This window comes from Diuraphis noxia, unplaced genomic scaffold (genome assembly GCF_037042655.1).
Source record: "Diuraphis noxia isolate RWA-SAM2 unplaced genomic scaffold, SU_Dnox_SAM2 contig0002, whole genome shotgun sequence".
Classification (NCBI taxonomy): domain Eukaryota; kingdom Metazoa; phylum Arthropoda; class Insecta; order Hemiptera; family Aphididae; genus Diuraphis; species Diuraphis noxia.
Genome location: NW_028301712.1, coordinates 61759758 through 61782341, shown reverse-complemented (window position 1 = coordinate 61782341; position 22584 = coordinate 61759758). Strand labels below are relative to the sequence as shown.

The following is a 22584-nucleotide window of genomic DNA, read 5'->3' as shown; positions in this document are numbered from 1 at the left end:
TAAAAATTGATACAAACAAATTAGAAAAAATATCGTATTTAAACTATTGATGCTTATATTATATATTAATTTCACAATGTCACCAAAACTCACTCCACGGTGGCGATGATTCCGGTCTTGTTGTCGATCTGGAAAACGTTTTCAGTCTGATTGGACAGCGAATACGTTATCTTGGCGTTCACGCCCACGTCCGCGTCGTGCGCCTTGGCCGTCAGAACCTTGGTGCCGGGCGGCACGTCTTCCGACAAAACCACTTCGTACTTGCTTTGTTCAAAGTTCGGGTCATTATCGTTCTCGTCGTCAACGATTACCGTCAGATTGCAATGGCCGGCTGTCGTGCTACCACGGTTCTGGGCCGATATCTGCAGCTGGTATTTGGCTTGCACCTCCCGGTCCAGCGTCTTGGCCGTCAGCTCACCGGTCTTTGGGTCCACGTGAAACTTGTTGCCGCTGTTGCCGCCTACGATACTATACACCACCTGTCCGTTAGATCCCCAGTCGGGATCCATGGCAGCCAATGTGCGGATCATCGAAGGTTCTTGGTTTTCGGGCACCATTAGCGTGTGACACGAGTCGTGTTTGAACCTGGGACTGTTGTCGTTCACGTCTAGTACGCCCACTTCGAGCGTCGCCACGTCTGTGCTGGATTTCACCTCGTCCGTCGCGTACACGGGCAACACGTACCGAGACGTCCGCTCCCGGTCAATGCGGTTTTGCAATGTCACTATTCCCCTGTCTTTGTCCACGCGAAAACAGTTGTTGGCCACACCTTCCGGTATGCTATACGATATCCCTGAAACAGATAGTACCAATACGGTTGTAATACAATTTCTAAGAGTACGCCAAGTACGGTTCTATAGTTATTGAGAACACATCATTATGACTGTACCGTATTTATACGACCAACGACTAAATATGTATACATGATGCATACAATAATTTAGGTACATGTGTATAACGACGTCTGTGTCACGTTTATCGCTATTAATGTTTAAACTGTTTTCATTTAGAACGACTATAATACCTACCTACTACTGATGTACTTACATAGGTGTATAATATACGGTTGGTACGTGAGGAGACATGATTGTGATGTGGTTTGGTCGACGACGTGATTTAAATAATATAATATAGCAACTTATAATAATTACTGGTTTGGTTTTGGATTTTTTTTATATGTATATATATACATAATAAAGCCAACCTTGTAATAAGATTTTGAATATTACTTGAGCGCAGACTGTAAGTTATAATAACGTTATAGCAATCAACGTTTCGATTTTCAATCGATAGATTACTATAATTATACTCTTTATTCATTATTGCAAATTTAACGACTTTTAATATCGAGTCGGGATACGAAATCCAATCATCTCGCGCTTCACGTTCTATACATGCTAAACAGTTTTGACGAACACTATATAAAGCAGTAGAGTGTACGACCATTAGATTCCGATCGTGTTTAAGTTTTTTTACACGTGAAAAAAAAATGAAATGAAATGTTATACGCTCATCTGATATTAGAGATACAATAATAATGGGTATGTGCCGTAGTGTTGATGTATAGGAGGCTCACGTATGGAAATTCCGTCACACACATATTTTACGAGTGTTAAATTTGTGCTCTCTAACGGAACATCACTAGGGGTACGTTTGCACTCAGTGTTGAATCTTCGCGAGATACCTATAATTTACGATTTGTTTATTTCTGGTGCGTGATAAATATTATGAGTATCTATTTATCAGTAATATTGTTATCGTATCTCCACGACCTAACGACTCATGTACTGTTAAATCTTACAAGCTAAAATCGCGTAAAGCTTAAATTAATGATAACTATTATCAAACTTTGACTTACGGTTATCGTTGGAGTTGGCCGTGACTTTAGCTACAAAACTGCCGACAGGCGCATCCTCGGAGACGTTAGCGGCGTACATTTTCTGGGCGAATTGTACAGACTGTTCGGCGCTTGCAGTAAACGCCACTTCGAGCATGGTATACGCGTACCTGGCTGGCGTGCCCCTGTCCGCGACCGTTACGTTAAGCAAATGCTTCCTGTCTGTGTCCGGTGTCCGTGCCAAAACTAGCGCGCCAGTATCGTATCCGATGCCAAACGTTCCTTGTTCGTTGCCGCCGGTGATCGTGTACACAGTGCGGCCGTTGTCACCGGTGTCCAAGTCGACGGCCACCACGTCACACAGCCAATCACCCGGTCGTGCTGACCCATCGGCGTACAGCCGCCGGAACGTTGGCGACACGATCCTCGGTCCGTTGTCGTTGGCGTCTTGCACCACCACCCTGGCCGTCACGTCTGCGTATAGCCGCTCGGTGATGTTGACCGCCTGATCGGTGGCCCGGATCACCATCACGTACTCACGGGTCATCTCGTAGTCAAGCGGTTCGACAAGCGTCAGCATGCCGGTCAGCGGATCCAGTGAAAACGTCACCTCGGGCTCGCTCTGCACGACCGTGTACCGCAACTCGGCGTTGGCGTCCGCGTCTACGTCCGAGGCCGTGAAGTTGTACACCACCGAACCGACGGCCACGTCCTCGGCCACCATCACCACAACCGGGTCTTCCGGCCACCGCGGTGCGTTGTCGTTCACGTCCAATACCTCCACGCGCACAGACACCGAGCTGCTCTGCGGGTTCGTACTGGCCCCGGTGTCCAGCGCGTGCACTTCCATTTCATACGTAGCCTTCGTCTCTCGGTCCACGCGGCCGGCCACGATGAGCGCTCCCGTGCTCCGATCTAGGTCGAACACTTGCTGGCTGACGTCCGAGTGCCGAAGAGTGTACTTCACTTGGCCCCGGCCCGCAGACGCCGCACCTGCGCCCTCTGAACAAGCTATGCGGCCCGCTATGCTGCCCACGGCTGCGTCTTCTTTCACCTGAGACGAAAAAAAAAACCGTTTATTGATTAAACTTTTATTTTTATCATATGGCTGAGTTTAAATTCTGCATGCCACTGCAGTGGTACCAAATCACTTTCTTTTTTTGCCAAAAAAACCCGTGGGGGTTTGGCTCTTAAACCATCACTATATTATTGTCTTTAACACTGATTTTTTAAGTGGGCACAGTATAAGTATCATACATGGGCACATGGCTAAGGTGTCGGTTATAGGTAAAATATTATGTTACAAAAAGTAATATCTAGCATTGCTCTCTATCGAAGAAAAACCACTTATCAGAGAAAAAGTATATACCTACGCTTATTATCTAATATTTATGATATACATATATTGATAAATTGTCCACGTTGGGTATGTCACCATGTAAAATTCACCACTTGGGAAAAATTCTTTAACAACTTCTTAGTCATTAAGAAATTTATATTCAATTACATAGAATTACCAATGTGTTGATTGGTAATTTAGTTTATAACGCAACAAGTTTTTTTTTTACAATGTTACGTCCTCCTGTATTGCAGAAATTTGATATTTTATGTTTCAACTTTTATACCCTTACCATAGACTTTTGAAATCATTCAATAAACGCGTATTTGTCAAAAAAAGATGTATTGATGATAGATATTTAACTTAGGTCGTGTTAATATTGTTCGTCTACTGAGTTGGACAGATATATCAGACTCGACAGCTAAGTGTTATAATAATTATTTAAGTTGGTACAAAACATTTCACTGCGCCATTATACATAAGTTTACCTGTAGCCGAAATCAGATTTTATTAATAACAACAAAATATGTTATTGTTATATTATTTACAAGTCTTTGTTATTCGCCTACGCACGAGAGTACACGGATGTGGAATTGCGATCAGTAAATCTTAAGTATTTACTGCTGTCATATAGAATACCTATACTACGGTTCTAATAAACCTCGAATGTTAATAGCGACCACAGACACGCGTGTGGCTAAAGCAGACGGTTTTTACGGAAATTCAACTGTATGCCTACATATTGTTATGGGTTGTTTTTGACGTTTACCGTTGTAATAACTGCACGGCGAATATACGAAAAGGTGAGTTTCGGTCGAGGAATTCCATATTATAGTATTCGTGTCGGTCTGAAGAAAATTTCATTTGGAAACAATCACCGGATGGATCAGCTCCGGCCGGTTATCGAGTGGTTTCGCATCGGCGTGCGCAAGAGAAAAATCGGTTGTCCGTTTTTATTCTTCCCCTCCCCCCGTGTCCCACCTAGAATTTTATTTCGTAAAACTCGACCAACGCGCGCCTCTTAATTAAACCGATCCAAATCGAAAACGAATAAATCTTTACGGTCCGCGTGGTATTTAAAACTATAAATGCAAATCTCGTTAGTTCGTGACTAATTCAGTATCTGATTTGGATCGTCAGAAAGGCAAGTAGAGGAAGAAAAAAAAAGTTGTTCACGAAAAGTACACGTTGTCGGGCTAAGCGCTTTCAGGAAATCGCTGGGACACACAAAGAGACGTTCATTAGGGCCGAAAAGACAGACCACGACGTCGACAGGAATCGGTCGGTCGGTCGGCGGGAGCAATAATAATAATAATAATATGTAAAACACATGAAGTTCGATTTCGTTATTGTTTTGTTTTTTATGCAAGTGATTTTTTTTCACTCACGTAACAATGCCTTATCGTGTGCACTGGATCTCGTCATTTGTATATGTGTATGCGTACAGATAGAATGGAATAAATAAATGAAAAAAAAAAGAAAAGAAAAAAGTCGGACAATAAATATAAGTAAAGAGAAGTCACAGTGAACAAACGCAGCGCAAAAAGTATACATACATACACACCGTCGTCGTTGTCGTAGTCGTCTGAACCAGGTTTCAATTGAATATAGGCGAATTGTTTTTATCTCGTATATTTTATTTATATTCTTTATTTCGGTTGAAATCGTATTCCTCGGCTGCTGCTGCACCACACACACAAACACACACACACACACACAAGCATATACACACACCACTAAAAACCAGTTTCAAGTGCATTGCAACAACTCGGCGGCGGCAAATGCGAGTTTTATTATTTATTTATTTTTTACCATTAGTTTATTCATTATTATTATTTTTTTGTCATTATAAACAATAACCACGTTAAAATGAACAGGTTAACAGATAATGACTTTATCTAGATTTTTGGATATTTTTGAAATTCAGCCGATAGTCTCGTATATACAAAGTCCGTCTATATATTATAATATATACGAGAACATTTCATATACAAATTAGCATTTGTGGACCTCCTTTCTCCGTTGATTTATGTGTTCCAATCTAATCCAATTTATTCCGGATTGCAGAAATGAGCGCTAGGGGCGGGACGCTCGACGATATCAATGTGTATGTACGAACGAAAGACATTTAAATTTATTGCCGAGTGAAAAAATTGGGCGACGAAAATTATATATATACATAAATACACGCGCGACGGCGAGAGGAACTGGTTATATATATATAGGTATTTGTATATGAATGATATCGTGTTTTCCGATTTATATTAATGATTATCAAAAACTCGGCGGCATTGTGTGTGGTAGAAACTGCATTTTATTTATTTAGATGCAACAGAGCACTCGACGGCCGAGCGTGCGTCCAGGGAATAAGGTCCGCAGGGCAAATTCGAATTTGGTCACCGTATATAATACACGTTAACATCGAGTATGGGCGATCTGAGCTTATATTATACGTTACCAACAGCACACATAGCGTAATTATATTATATTTTATTTGATTGTAATGGAATGGAAGAAAACGATTCCGTACCTGAAACACGAGACTGGAACTGGTGAACGTGGGCCGGTTGTCGTTCAAGTCGAGCACCTCGACCCTGAGCATGCGAATCGTCTGTTTGGGCGGATGTCCGTTGTCCGTCGCCGCCACCGAAAGTCTGTACATGGATTTTTCTTCGTGGTCCAGCGACACTTTGGTTCTGATCACGCCCGTGATGCGGTCGATGAAAAACTCGCCGTTGCCATCGGAATCGCGGCCTATACAAATAAACGTGGACATTAGTACATTACCGTTTCGTCGTAATATAATACAATATTGTGCCTATATATATAATTTAAAGTAGGTAATAATATGATATCGAGTTGCTATAGTGCAGCAGACCAGAGCGTGGCTTAAATCAAATCCCTCGTACAAATTGGAATAATGATGTAATATAAGGTAAGTACTTATATGAGATATAATATTTCCGACTGCTCATATGACAATAGGTCAATTGAAAAAATAAAAGATGTATTTATAGTGAATTCTGTATAATATTTATAAACTCTTACGATGAATTAATACGTTAATGGCGAAATAAATTTTTGGCACATACAAAACAGTTAAGATTTTACCTATTTCGGGGGATAATTTTTTGGAAATATTTTTAATTATGAAATGAAATACATGTATAATATATACACCAAGGAAGGCAGTGTTTCATTCAATTATTAATTTATTGATCTTTAATTACGTAAGATGTACACTTACCTTTAAGTATGGAATACGTGAGCGTAGCGTTGTTTCCCTGATCAGGATCGGTCGCCTTTACGGTAACAACCTCAACACCGGGAGGCTGCTGTTCGCGTACCGCTACCACGTCCTGTTGCGGGTCCACGATGACGGGTGCGTTGTCGTTGACATCTGTCACGGCCACCTTGACCTTTACGCGCTTGCTGCGACCTCTGACTCCGCCATCCTGGTCTCTTGCTTCGACGATCACTTCGTGCCAAACCCGGGTTTCCCGATCCAATGGTTCTTTGGTGCTCAGTTCGCCTGCATAAAAAATAAAAATAAAATATGATTATTAGAAAATACGATGCAAAAAGTTAAACTTTGGATTTGATTTCACTACAAAAGAAATAATATATAGTATTTCACTGTGAACATTCTTCAACCGTCACTAAACTACATGAAAATGCGAGAAGTCCCGAACTCTAATGATAATAATAATAATTATTATTATTACTACTATATACGTATTACCGTGTATATGTGTACATTGCAGTGTGTATGCATAACCGAGAATTGTAATAAAGAGTAGAAAAAAAAATTAGTTTTATGATGTCTATTGGCCGTCGTCGTTGGGTTTGGTCGGGCGCATATATATGATGTAGTGTTTGCGTTTCTTTATCGCGCCTCACACGAGCGTCGTATTATTATTATTATAGAAGGCCCCGTCTATTATTTATATACACTTTCTCCGTTCGACGTCGTAGTGTTTTTTTTTTTTTTTACGACCGTCTGAGGTAAATATTAGGATTGTATCATAAACGCGAGAGCGGACGGGTTAACCTATACACTATATACATATATAAATATATACATATATATATATATATATATATATATATATATATATATATATATTAAAATGTATATACGCCGCCACAGACGCTCGAACAGGGGGCTGTTATAACATTGAGTGTAGGTATATACGGACAAACTGCAGGAGAGGGGTAAAAAGGTTGACGTTTTTAATAGCTGCGTCTCAGATGTATTTATTTTTTGTCGAACGCACGCACATCGCGTCTCGAGATTGTCAATATTTAGGCGGACCGCGCGGCGGCTTCAGTCACGGGTCCTTTGCCCAAACGATTATATGATAATATTATAATATACACCTAATGTGTGTATGTGTGAGTTCGGGATAAGTATTTATTTCTGAAAGAAAATTCCGCTATAGGGTGAGGCCTCCCCCAACCACCAGCCCACCGGCTGAAGTCTCCAGTGTATGGTCGTGCACCTATAATATAGATGCGACTCTCAGCACGAGCAATGGGCAGAAGAAATCGCATCACGGTTAAGGATTATCTCTTCAAAACCGATACGTACAGCGTTTCTGGGCGTAAAAGAGTTGGTGTTACAAATACGCGCTTACCTATGTATATTATACCTACCTACCGTACACACACACACACACACACACACACACACACCTGCACGGATATTCTGTTTAATGATCGATGTAATCAGCGGAGGCGTTGGCCGCGTGTACCTAATTTAGAAACTGAGGGCAAACGAAACGAATGGAATCCGGCGGAGAGAGAGAGACTACGGAAAATAATATTATTATAATAATATAAGACAATCGTTTCGACGACGATTCGCCTACGCGCGTAGGCAGCCCGTTTAATTAACGCTCGCGGTGCACATGCGATATCGGCGGCGGACCGACGACGGACGGATATTATTAATAGTAATAGATGACAATCGTCGGACTATGAATTAATAATATTATATCGTTCGGATGAGGCTATCGCGTATAATATAATATTTCATCACGTAATATACGTCATGCAGTTTATATTATAATGTCCACCGCGGACGAGCGGTTCAAATATTACTATGATTATTGTTATTATTATTATCTTCATCAACGTGTACAAGTCCGTATTATTATTATTATTATTATTACTATTACTGCTATTATATAAGTATACGCAATTAACCGCCGGTGGTGCAACAGAGGTTGCAGTAAGTATAATATGCACTTATATACACGGAATTTTATTTATCTTCGGCTATAGTGTACCGATAGCGCACACGATGTTAAAACGTACAATTACTGCTGGTGTAATGTCGGTGGTTTTTTTATGGTATAGGTACTACCCGCGAACCTTATTGTTGTCGTCGTCGGTACTGCTGCTGCAGTTGTAGGTACTCTCACGAGTAACAATAAACTCGGAAACGATAAAACTATTAAAACAATGGGAATTTCGCGTGATAAAAATTAAAAATTAGAGACATAAATTTCGAATGCATAATAATAATAATTTTATATGAAAACGTATTTGCGCACGTTTCGCCAAGTTACATTGCGTTGCCGACTACGCTATTATATTATTATTTATTGGTTTATTATAGCTTATTATTATACCTACGAATTATTACGATGGTTGTTATGTATAGCATAAAACCGATTGTATTGATCAGCATCTATCAGTTGCGTTGAGTCGGTTACGCATTATGTATTATTATAATTTATAATAATATGTAAACCAAAACTGATTAATAAGCGAAATGGGCTTTTGAAAGAATTCAATATTTTATTCAATTTTCACAATAATTATATTTTTAAAATTTCGATCGTTTTTAAAAAACAACAGAAAAATATGTTTTTATTTGTTTAATATTTTATACCTAAATATTGATCCATCAAAATATGTCGAATATAATATCTTCTAATTTACGATATATTAAAATAATAATAGCCTGTCATTTACCAACATGATTTATAGCACACGAATTCCATAATATTCGTGAAAAATATTATTTTTTTCCACAAAACTCAGAAAATTTGTTTTCCTTTTTATTGTAAACTATTATAATTTTGTTGTTTAATGTTCTGTCTTATGCATACATACAAATAAAGCCTAAGGAGTTGACTATTTCTCTTGCAATCATATACCTAACATAAAGCTGTCAATATATAAGCAATATGGTCATTAAATTCGACTATTATAGTAGGTATATTCATAATATTGTATAACTAAGCAAAGACTTGAATATAGTTCAAAAAAAATAGGTCATACATAGAAGCATTCAGTTCGTGCAATAGTTGAATTTTTTTGATAAAACAAAAAATGAAACCCAACTGACGGCTATAATAATAATTTTTTATTTGAATGGCGAAAGCGAAAGTGAATTGGGTATAGGTTGTTGTGCGTGCTAGATTTATACGCGCATTTTTCCAATAAAATGTACAATATTAAAGTCTAAAATATATAATACGTCAGTGGCGTTTTTCCAAGTCACATAGGAAGTCGGGTTCTATACACTAAAGTCGAATTATTGTATATATATTATCGTCCGTCCCGGTACGTGATTAATTATTCATATTGAAAATACCAATTTGTAGGCGGGCTGTTCGTTTGTATTTTTTACAAATACACGCATACACTTTTATACTATATATATACATATACACGTAAATAGCATAGGTATATAGCCAACGGCGAGTCGATGCGTATAATAATAAGAAGCCACCACTGCAGTGATAAGTGATCGAGCAGCAGTAGCAGGAGCAGCTAGATACTGCTAGGTAGTAGGTATATGAAGTCTACCTATATGTAGGCCTCAGGGTGTATCCGACCTCAAGGCCTCTCCGATTGTTTTTATTTTTTATATTTTTTATCCATCAACCGCTACGCGTTACACGCGGGTACTTCGGGTATACCTATAGGTAGCAGACTTATATTATATACGCACGCGTTTATATACACATACATCTGGTATTATCATAACCACGTTCGGCAGCTATAGCAGCAGAGCTATATAGCAAGAATTGTAGGAAAAAACCACTACCAATTCACGGTCATCATCGACGGCGACGAACCACACAACGATGACGATCCACCAGGACAGAGATGCACGCGAACCAAACACGCACAAAACCGAAAACTCACGCACACACACACACGTATATGTACACTTACCGTATAATATCGTGTACCTGTTGTAGTACAGGTAAAATATACACGAATGGTCCCTAGTCGACCAGTAATTTGGCGGCAGCCGCAACCACACCGCGTAGTCCTCCCATATATCTATTCCGACCCAAATTGTCGATAACTACCATAATTTACGAGAAAATTGCTTTTGCACCACCGCCGCTGAAGCTATCGATATATATATATATATTAACATGTATGTTATTCTTTTATTATTATTATTATTATTATTATTATTATTACCACAAGAATATTTTCGATACGCCAGACCGTTGTAATTAGTACCTATTTTGTGTTTATACAAGTCTACCCCCTTGTGTTATAAAATAACGTGGGCATTTTTTAAACTACCAGCGATGAAAAAAATATAACAACCGACGTTTTTGTTATCATTGACAAATAGTACGATCTTTAAGTACAAATACTTTCCTCTCCAATATAAAACATAAATTTTAATCGGTTGTTTTGCACGCACGTTATATGTATATAATAGATGACAGCTGCGATATTATTACCGAGTTTGAGTCGAGAGATTTGCTGTCGAGAGAACATGCACTGAGTATAAGTAGTCTTCGATACGACCTCCTAACACATAGAGTACGTATAAATGTATAATAATAATAAAACCTAAGTGGTTATGAGTACATATCTACAACACAAGTATTCCTATTTAGTTTGTTTATTCTCGTGCTATGAGTGTCAGTCAAAACCGTATACAATATATATACGATGATACACATAATAAAAGCTTGACCCCTAAATGCGGCTAGTCATTGAACGGGAGGGGAATACACGGATCTTTTGAGAGCGTTCGCAGCCTCTCGGAATATACACACAATCCACACTATAATATTTATTAATTACTACCTCGGTATATTATATATATCATACTATAGGTATACTAACAATACCTACCGGTTATACGAATAGAAATCATAAGCGTATTTTAATAATTAATATATTAGGCATATTATAATAAATCTATAGGTATCGCGGTATACATAAAGTGTGCGAGCCGCCTCTTATGTGTTGTTTTTTGTGTACATTCAAGTTCCCGGTCGTATCCAAGTATAAATGGGAACGGAAAGATACGAAAATATAATATTATTGTCGATCGTGTCGCGCGTCGAGAGCAAAGACCTCGCGTCGACAACACCGTTGAATTAATTAAACGCACATGGGTACCTATATGTAATATAAACGTGTGCGCGGAACAACAGGCGCGAGCGACGGAAGGTACGACAGAGATACAGTGGTAATGATTTCGAAAATGCCGCCGAGTACAGTTTTGAAGCTCGTTAGTCGTTGGCACGAATATAAAAAATGCATCGGTGTCACACGTATTACACACTGACGTTTATGTTATGTTGTTACACGCGTGTATGTAGTCGGTGTACACAGTACACAATAAATATATTATATTATACAATATTCCTACGTGATATACGCTTGTTGTCGAACTAGAGTGGTTTCCTATCAAGTATCAGTTGTTATTTATTTTTTTCGGTTGGTTAACAAAAAACGTTCTATCTGTCGTTTGTACATAATTACATAAAATACAATTCTTGTAATAATCATCATCAGCCACACATGCCTAATATTGCCTACACATGTCTGTATTAGTTTCTGCAACACGCATCAGTCTTCCCTACCGTCGGAATAGTTTTGAAAAACATCACGAATAAAAGAGACAGTAGAAATTAATTGCATTTAATTCAATATAAAAAGCTTATATCCAAAGCTCTTACTTGAATGTCACGTATTTCCTTAATAATATCAATAAAAGAGGGATCTCATTTGCTTCTTCAATTTATCTAGTATCTGGTAAAATCGTCCTCCGTGATTTATTCTTTTGTTATCCCATATACGTTTTAAATTAAGTATACTTATTACTAATAAGTTATTAGGTATACCTACACTAAACACTATATATAGGAATCCAGATTTCTTCTATATATCCAAATCTTTCTAATAAAAATTATTAATTCAATTCTCCTGCTAACCCAGTGTTGCTCACTCACATATGATACCGATATTAAATATTATTATATTATCGTAAATTATTAATGTTTAAGATAGTATGACATAATAATCCCGAGTCCATTTGAATACAGACATAAATACGCGAGTACAAGCCCTGAGTACACGGTGTGATATATATTATGGTCAACACTTACCGGAGTATAGGTTGATATTGAAACTCGAGTTTGACGGTATGAGTGAGTACCGGACAAGTGCGTTGTCGCCAGCATCGCGGTCCGTAGCGGAAACAGCGCCGAACGCCGTGCCAGCCGGTCGGTTCTCCTCCACGTGGAATTCGTAATGTTCCCTGTCGAATTCGGGATCGTTGTCGTTGACGTCAGCCACGGTGACCACCACGACCACAGTGGCGGCCAGTGGTCCCGGCGACCCATTGTCCGTGGCCACCACCGTCAGCTCGTACGTGTCCTGCGTTTCCCTGTCCAGAGGGCCCTTGACGTACACCCATCCAGTACCGGGGTGCACGTCCAGCGATCCACCGCCGTCGCCACTGGATATCCTGTAAGTGACCCGAGCGTTGTTACCACTGTCCCCATCCAACGCTGTCACTTGCACGATCTGCAATACAACAAAGAAAATAGGGTGTTATTTACAAAAAAAAATTGTTCCATGTTCATCACAGTAAACTAGATAATTTAAAATAAACATAATATGCAGCGGTCAGTGAATGTCATCAATTTTTTTTTTATATATATATATTGACTCGAGCTGGTCGATTTTCAATTGATTGTACGGATTTGATTTAGGATCTAAAAAAAAATTGATTTTGGAAGCAAACTGCTGACTATCGGAACTATTACTACGTGTAGTTTAGTGCGATGACGTATATGCGTAGTTCACAGATTATAGCTGCAGATTATAGAGTCACACGCAACATCAACACCGCTCGTAATCCCCTTCCGGCTTATAACCGCGGTTATATAGTATACCTATATAATATACCTACATTCTTTGATTGTTTATTTTTAATTTAAAATCGAATGAATATTTTTTTCCAATCATATTATTTATACCACTCTGGATTTCCTACAAGTAAGGATGGTTCTAGTCACTACAAATGGACGCCTCTAACAAGCTCTCTACCGTACCGAATAATATTTTTGTACATATCGCGATATATTGCATCACTGTCCGTTGGTAGGTATTTTGGAGGGGCATGAGAGATTTATGCTGCAGTTGAACGGTAGTGTTGACAATATCATATCATTGCGACCACGATGTCGGTGAACCGCTAAGTCGTGTATATATATGTATTATATAATATATAATGCAGCTGCATTTGACCGCGGGCGATTTTATGTAGAACTCGTTTATGAATATAATAATAATTGTAGGTACGCGGAATACGGTCGGTAATGCGATGCGCGCGTGTTAAAGTGAATTAATTGAGTCCGAGATTAACGTCAGCGGGCCCCACTAATTTATTGGCGTCCAGATTATACTGTCCGCGCGCGCGGGTTACCGTGGTATATACGCAGTACACACACACCATCCATCGCCAGGGCACACGGTATTAATATTTAATATAATATATAATAATATATCGCATCCGCGAGCACACAAGATGAACTCGATACGCATCTAAATCCGACAGATTGTCGTCGTCGGATTGCCGCCGCGGAAGTGCGCGCATAATAATATAGCCGTGCAGCATATCTCATATTATTATTAATATATATATTATATATAGGACCATATACGTCGCAGTGTTAGGTATATATACCTGCAGCAGCCTACCTACGCCTCGTTCTAATCCCGTAACACGAAGCCATAATATATTACGGGTAGGTGGTACCTATAACGCGGTTGTATCGAAACGAACGGGAAAAATAAAATAAAACACACGGAGAGAAAACGTTGAGCGCGCGGTATATACCACGCTCGCGGTGACGACCACCGCCTGCGCGGCATTCCCGCGCGTGAACTATACGCTCGACCCCGGAGAGACCGTCATTGGCGAGAGGGGGCGGGGTGGGGACACAGACACGTCAAATCTTATTATATTATAATATTAGGAGGTACGCACACACACGCGGCCGTCCATCAATCACCGCAGCGATTCGGCACCGGTGACGACGAGTAATTATCGGGACGCGCAGTTCTGCCAACACAATGACGCATTGTTCGCGCCTCGTTGGGGGCCTCGCACGACACCCCCCCGCGAGACGATGTTAATATAATATATTATGTGTATAATATGCCGCGTCCCCGGGGAAAATCGATAGGCTGCAGCAGCGCCAATGTCGATGTATTTTATTATTACTATTATTACTATTATTACTATTATTATAATATATGATAAAAAGACGCGCATATTATTATTTAGTTTTGTCTTTATACACCCCACTCTACGCCCGTACACGTCTTTGGCGGTTGACGATCTCGTTACAATAAGTGTAGATACCCGTGTTATTATATTATATTATAATGTTATCGAATCTCCTATTATACGTTCTCTCCACAGAGATATTGGTGTTGCACTACACGGGGCGGCGTGGACCCCATCACGGGGCGTTTCGTCTCAAAGAAAAAAAAATATAATAAATAATAATCATTATTGTGTTATACCCCTTCCAGCGCACGATCTTCATATACCGCGTAGATTATCAGTCATTAAATAATTATTATTATTATGAAGGTATTGGATTATTATTATACACGCGAGATGCATTGTTGTGCAGCGTTATTATAATATTATTAAAGGTTTTGAGCATTAACTGGTCGTCGTCGTTTATTGTTTAATTGGTTCACCCCGCGGAATACTTTTCTGGTAGTACTACTGAGCTGCAGCCGTGTAAAGGCTTAATATGTATGGTTGCTCGCCCTCCGCTATCGTTCAACATAAGTACCCCATTGTGAAATTCCTCACAATTATATTATTTTATTATTGGCCGTTATAGGTACGTTAAAATTCATTTAATAGGAAAGTATAATTTTTATTTTTCAAATGGCTTCTACCATCGGAAAAACAACGGGCCTTATCAGGCGGGTTCACGTATTTGTGTATAAATTATAACCCAACGGACGGTGTATTGTATACGTATTATTATTATCGGAATGCGAGGACAATACCGTCGAGTGGTTCCGTTATAATATGCCGACGCGAAATCATGACTGTGACCCCCTCGCGAGTCGATGGTCATTGCGCGCGCGCGCGCTATAGGCACCCGCGTGTTGTACCGTTATTAATTAACAAGAGCGTCGTGACAACGGCCGACGTGGGAACGTCATAGCGTTTTCGGTGGACTTGTTACTAGTGCACATAACTATACGTAAGAGTAAAATCAAATCTACAGTTGGTCTTAACTTTTTGGGGAAGGCAGCAGAAAGAAGACAACAAATCGGAACACATACAGCAGTATGTAAGTTGTATGTGCATTGTAAAAATGGTCAAACTAAATAAAGCTAAAAACAACAAAATATGCGAGAACACTATATAGCTCATATTAACTTATAGACTACTAAAATATTAAATAAGATAAAGATGATAATATTAGGGTAAACAAGTTATGGAATATGTAATTAAAAGTAAGATACAAATCTTTTTATTTATAATATTTTGTTCGGGGAATTGTCATAAAATAAGTTAGATTTACAAATGTCTGCAGGGGAATGAAATAAATATAAGTATGATGTTGATATGGCATAACGCATAAAACAGTGGAAAGGTGTGCAAATAGTGTTGTATAAAAAAAGATCTGCATATATTATAGTTTACAGCAGCTCGCGATTGGTTAGTCATAATATATGAGTCTGGGTGAGGTAGTTCGGGTACCTGCAGAGTTTAAATGGTATATATATATGGTTATAGGTTGGTTACGATGGTATATTAGGGTCAAATAAAATAATAATCATAAGTATCATCATTTAAATATATTTTTACCTGCGAGTTGACTGGCAATGATTCCAGGACAGTGGCCGAGTAATGTGGCCGCTCGAATACGGGTGGGTTGTCGTTAATGTCCTGGACATCCACGACTAGGGTCATGTTGTCGGACAGCGACGGCACCCCCGAGTCTCTGGCAACCACTGTTACCGTCAGTCTGTGCACGGTCTCATAATCCAATCCATGAATCAAGCTGATCGTACCACGGTTGTGGTCCACCTGGAAGTACGATGGTTCCTGTGTGGAGGCAATCAGCTCATAGTGAACCTGTCCGTTTGCGCCGGAATCCGAGTCAGTCGCGTGAGCCGTGTATATCGGCGATCCTGTCGCAACATTTTCCGGTACGGCGATTCTCACCGAACTCGAATCGAAATGCGGAGAGTTGTCGTTTTTGTCTTCGATTATTATGTTTACCTGTAATGGACCACATATAATATATGAAGACTCTGGCAAAGTCAAACAACGTATTATTTCCAAAAAAAACTATTTTGAAAAAATCCCTAACTCATAACAGTAGGTATACTACTATATGAGTTATATTAATATTATTATCTTCTTTAGTTGAATAAGCTTTTTATTTTATAGTGATTTAAAATTATGCCCTACAGCAGACGTTTAGTTTAGACCGTCATAAACATAGCCGCAGTTTCAGTAGGTACTGTGATGAATGTGCATTCGTTTGAAACTGCAATCGTTAAAAAAATATATAACACACACCGTGACGGCATATTATTATATTATAGAGGCATATGCATATTCGTCCGAGTCTATGGAAAATATTGACAGTTTAACGATCGCATCATATATATATAGATACATATGCAGTTACTTATCCAAGGAAAATCCTACGGGTAGGTACCTATATAATAGCACTATACCAACTCGTATGTACCTAAATATTATAATATTCATCCGTTGATATATTTAACTATCAGTAAAAACAACAAGTTATAGGTAGGTACATATAATATAAGCGCACGAAAGAAACTTCGCGCCGGTCCTAAGTGGGATTTGTTTTATTACACACACACAAACACATCTTCGTTACGGTGTTGAGCGCGTTCGGGTTGTAAAGGTTTTGCGCACGAAGACCATTAAGTCAACATAAACTCATAAACGCCACCCCCCCCCTCCCCGATGGGCGCACCTGCAGCTCAACACCGGCGCAATTAAACAGTTTTACAACTGATCGCGGTCTCTCTCGTTAAACTGATCGTATGTGCATTGATCCCGCAATAGAGCAAAGTGTATATAAAATTATGTCTGTGTGTGCGGAGAGAAAATATAATCCTTACAAAAAAAAAAAAAAAAACCGAACGTTTATATTGTATATAATACGTCAATATCACAGCACATATATGAACACAACTGCAGTATTGTAGGAATGCACGCACAAAAGGTTATTAAATATAACAATATCGCTGTTTATATTATTATGTTATGTATATACACTCACTTGAGTGTGCGCTCCGTAGTATTTGTTCGTCGCCGAGTAGGCTTTGACGTTGAGTAGAACCGATTCGAATGACTCGTGATCCAACACGGCTGTCGTTTTGATTATTCCTTTTACCGGGTCTATGGCGAAATATCCGTTTGCCTCGTCCGAATGTATGGCATACCTTAGAGATTCCGAATCGTCTAAACCTGTAACATGGATCATATTAATTCGTTAAATAATAGTCGTCTATAATAAAACAAAAAATATGTAAAAATAAAGAAGAAAAAACAATACAAATATAGATTTTTGTGTCAAATAGACGGATGGTGGACTTATAGGTACTTTTTTACATGAGTACATACAATGAAATAAGTAAAAATTAAAAAAAAATTGGTTTCATGTATATTTTGAATTTTGATATACTTTTATATGAATAACGATTAACAGTTAAACATTTTGAAAATACATTTTTGAAAACCCAAGTGAACCAATCAATGGGTGTAACTATATAATATAGGCTGTAAAGTGTATACATATATATAGTGACAGAACTAGTCGTTGTCAACAATGAGAGCTGTCATGCATGAGCTTAAATATTCATAATATATTATGATATATATATAACTCGGTAACTCGGTGAGCACATAAACACTACGACGGTGTTAAATGCCCTTTTCGGCGGTATTGCGATATATATATAATAAATATAATGATAATAATCACAATACGACAAAAACGACGAAGCGGCGCGTACACAGAAATATTGATCGGTAGCCGTTGTGTGAGTGGCTGATGTGGTGTAAAGGTATTACATAATAATTTCTACAGACCGGTTTATTTAAAAATTAAAAAAAAACTCCCCATGTTCAACTAAAATATATTTTTTTGATTAAAAATTACTTTGATGGAATAATAAACAGAAATCGGAAATCGATATCCGCGTGATGGCTCGCTCATTTTTCTTCGGTGGAATAAATTATGATGCAGATATATATGTATAATGTATATGGAACTGTAGTGAACGTCATCTTCATCTGCTAATATCGTCAACGTGCAGTCTTCCGACCATGATCGCGACTTTCCATACACGCGGATATAAATTAATATACTTAATATAATAATATGATCTATGAAGTATATTATCGTAAATATCGGAGTGCAGCTAGTTTATAAGGATTTGGCTATTCCGCGGAGAGGTTCGCGGTGCGTCTCGGAGAGATTAACATTTAATTAAAATCCAGAAACACCGGTTGACCGGGCCTCGGAAAAATCAGACACTAGTAAAAGTGGGGATGAGATTACACACATACACTATACATGCATAATATAATAATATACACATCCGTAGGATGAAGTGAGATTTTAATAGAATCGAGTGTGTTTTGGCTATGGCATATATGTATTATATTATGTATATAATATACACGAAAACCACGAACGATTTACATAAATCTCGTCCCGCGCGACGATTTTTTGTTGTTTTCGTTTTACCATTTCAGGACGATCCGTCGTCATCGCCCAGCGCAGCAGCGGTTTACCGATACCGGAAAGGTCCTTGTACCGAAATATGACATATTCGGTTTTTTGGTTTGTTTTTCTCGTCTATTGTTGACTCGTCGTAAATTCGTCGTCTTCGGTCGAAAAAACGCCACGTTCCGGTTTATTTAATTTGAATAAAATTTTAATAACGACGAAGAAATTCGTTCGGACCGGCGGCGGCGCGGCGGTGATAAATAACTACTGTGGGGCGAGATAAGTAAACGGACATAAATTGTGGTCGTTATGTATGCACGCACGCGTTCACACACAACACACACTTACACTCTCACATACCATATAGCCAGTACATTTTCCATATATATATATGTGTGTGTGTGTAAACGTGTATATGTATAATTTAACATAAAATATCTTTAATATTTATATTTTCATTGTATAGGTTTGGAAATTTTGTCGATGAAAAGATTTGTCATTAACGGCTGTCACCCGATGATCGGTTGCAGTAGAGGGGAGTAGTACGAAGAAGTAATTTTTAAAGGTGATACGTTATTTTGAAGTTTCGTGTAATATCTGACGGTGGATCGCATCGCATCATGTGAATATAACTATCGCGGGTATAAGAAAGAATATAAAACTTTTCATTTTTATTTATATAAATCTCCGATCTCGTCGTATCGTAATAAGAGAGGTCGGTGCCACTGGAAAAATAGGGTCTTTACGCAGCTAGTATATATACCGCACTATATCTGTTACTCGCGTGGATAATATTAAACTCGGGCGTGCGTGAGAATAAATACATAACTATATTAAACCGATCGATCTACCTAGACGATTAGACACGTTAAATACATATATGTGTGTGTGTGTGTGTGTGTGTGTGTGTGTGTGTGTGTGTGTGTGTGTGTGTGTGTGTGTGTGTGTGTGTGTGTGTGTGTGTGTGTGTGCGTGTGTGTGTGCGTGTGTGTGTGCGTGTGTGCGAACCAGTTAGTTAATGAATTTCAATCTGCAGCTAGCAGTAGAGGACAACGACGCGTGTCGTATTGCGACGATTGTCGTCGGGTGGTATCATTATAATGAGCTGGCTGTTCGTGCAAACGGCTGCGGTGGCCACCGAATTTCCAAACAGTCGCACTGATAATGGTATACCTAGGTATCTCATAATAATAATAATAATAATACATTAATACGACTTACTGCATACTTAGTAGTAATATATGCCTAGCACGACTCGGCGAAGGAGACTGCACGGTTAGAGAGAAGTCGCCGAGTGCACGGATGAGACGATACACATTGTATATATAATATGCGCACACGGGATATTATGTAAACGTCTAGTAACTTACCCCCCCCGGAACGGATCGTGATCGGATGCGAAATGAAGACGTATTATTGCGAGATATATATACACTTCACGACCAGAGTCATTCCTATATAAGTATGTGTACCATGCTACATTCATTTTTTTTTCTACATATATTCGACCTTTGTGTCGTGCTCGGTCTTGATGTGTGCGTGTAGTGGCTGCCGTTTTCGCGATCTCTGCACCGCACCTGTACTATGCAGGTACCTATTACGACGTTTCCGCACGAAAGATTTTTCTCATCACTCTGTATTAAATCTATTATATACACGCTTATAATATATACGTTTGAGAGACATGGACGACTTGCCCTCCCCCCCAACTATCCACCCACCCATTACCACCATACATCCGGTGTTCTGAAGCTCTCGAGGGTGTTGCTACACGTACCTGATTGATTGGGCGACACCGCCACAGTGCCGACGGCCGTGCCCACCGGCGCGTCCTCCGGCACTGTGAACGAGTACTGCGACTTGATAAACACGGCATACGGTTTGGACGGGTCTGCGGCCAACACGGCGATTCGGACTCGGGCCACTTGGGCGGCCTCGTAGCCGCTTCCATCCCTGGCGGCCACCAACAGCCTGTAGACTCCCGACCGCAATTGCGCAGCCCATATCTCACCAGTGTTGCCGTCCAACCGGAACGATGTCTCCGAGTCCTCGCTGTCGGGTCCTGTGAACACACGCATAACAATGTCATTGTACGTTTTGGAGATGTAAATCATGTGATCAGTTTTAACATCTGTTATCAATATTAACCAAGTGCTATACGAAGTTCTAAAAATAAATACCATCATTATTTTCTTTTTTTAATTCCAATACTATACACAATGATATTATTTACGTACACGGTATACTAAATATCTATGTATATATAAATATATAATATAGGTACATGTAATATGTTGAATTTTCGTTGAATTGCTTAGGTATAAATATGACGAAAACAAAATATAATCAAAGAATGCTTGGCCGTCGGACAAAAGTAAAGTCTGTTATATAGTCGTATAAAATATATTATAAGTGTATAATATGTGTGTATGAGTGAACAGAAATTGTCTTTGTTTGGCTGTATTTTAATGTACAGGATATTCATAACATAATAATATAACTGAACGACAGAGAAAACCACAAAAAAAAAAAAACAAATTTGTGAATCCAAGGTAAAAGAAGTTGTTATGTCGTGAATCCGACAATTTACCTACTATTGATAATCAACATGAACTCACGTCATTTATACAGTTATATAAATTCGAAAACTATTGCGGTTTGAGTAAATAAACCTAAGCCTTATAACGTGCAGTGTAGTTATTTCGGATCTAGAATTTAGACATTAAATTGATGCAATAGGATACGATACGATACTATATAATATAGTATAGGTGTACTATGATATTGTATTATAAATTATCTTATATAATATTATGGATATAGGTACGCATTATTCACTATTGCAGCGTACAATAATTATAGACCTGCGTTTTCTACGAATTCGTGAAATTTAAGCGCATACGCTAACAAAATATATGGTTATTAATCTTATACATATACTTTGTGTAGGTATACATTCTATACAAGCCCGCGGCAGATCGATTATGGTTTATTGAGTTTAATATACTACAGAATGTCTGCGTTACAAATACTGCACACGATGATAATATTATAATTATTACTTTTTTATGACACATACCTTTAGCCGATATCATATAGTAGGAAACGATGCCGAAAGATCCGGAATCCGCGTCCTTTGCCCGGACCGTGACAATTGGTCCTTGTTCAGAGTGGCTCCACACAATGGACACATTATACTCGGATGGGGAGAATACGGGCCAGTTGTCGTTGACGTCCTGCACGTCCACTTTGACCACGGCACTTGTACTCAGGCCACCTATAAAACATAATCGATCGTAATAAATTTTTGATTTATATATATATACATATATGTTATATGATCACTGACCATCTATGCGTAT

General features: G+C 38.9%; 1 protein-coding gene across 1 annotated transcript in view; it reads right to left on the bottom strand.

The window, feature by feature from the left end:
• The window catches only part of ds (dachsous cadherin-related 1), a 136130-nt gene that overhangs the window by 6592 nt on the left and 106954 nt on the right, over nucleotides 1–22584 (bottom strand). The window contains exons 4-12 of the mRNA XM_015511815.2: nucleotides 22302–22499; nucleotides 21000–21284; nucleotides 17768–17955; nucleotides 16309–16725; nucleotides 12563–12983; nucleotides 6424–6708; nucleotides 5707–5930; nucleotides 1859–2891; nucleotides 94–793 (exon numbers count right to left, since the gene is read on the bottom strand). Coding sequence (XP_015367301.2) covers nucleotides 94–793; nucleotides 1859–2891; nucleotides 5707–5930; nucleotides 6424–6708; nucleotides 12563–12983; nucleotides 16309–16725; nucleotides 17768–17955; nucleotides 21000–21284; nucleotides 22302–22499 — 3751 coding nt within the window. The remainder of the gene's footprint in view (nucleotides 1–93; nucleotides 794–1858; nucleotides 2892–5706; nucleotides 5931–6423; nucleotides 6709–12562; nucleotides 12984–16308; nucleotides 16726–17767; nucleotides 17956–20999; nucleotides 21285–22301; nucleotides 22500–22584) is intronic.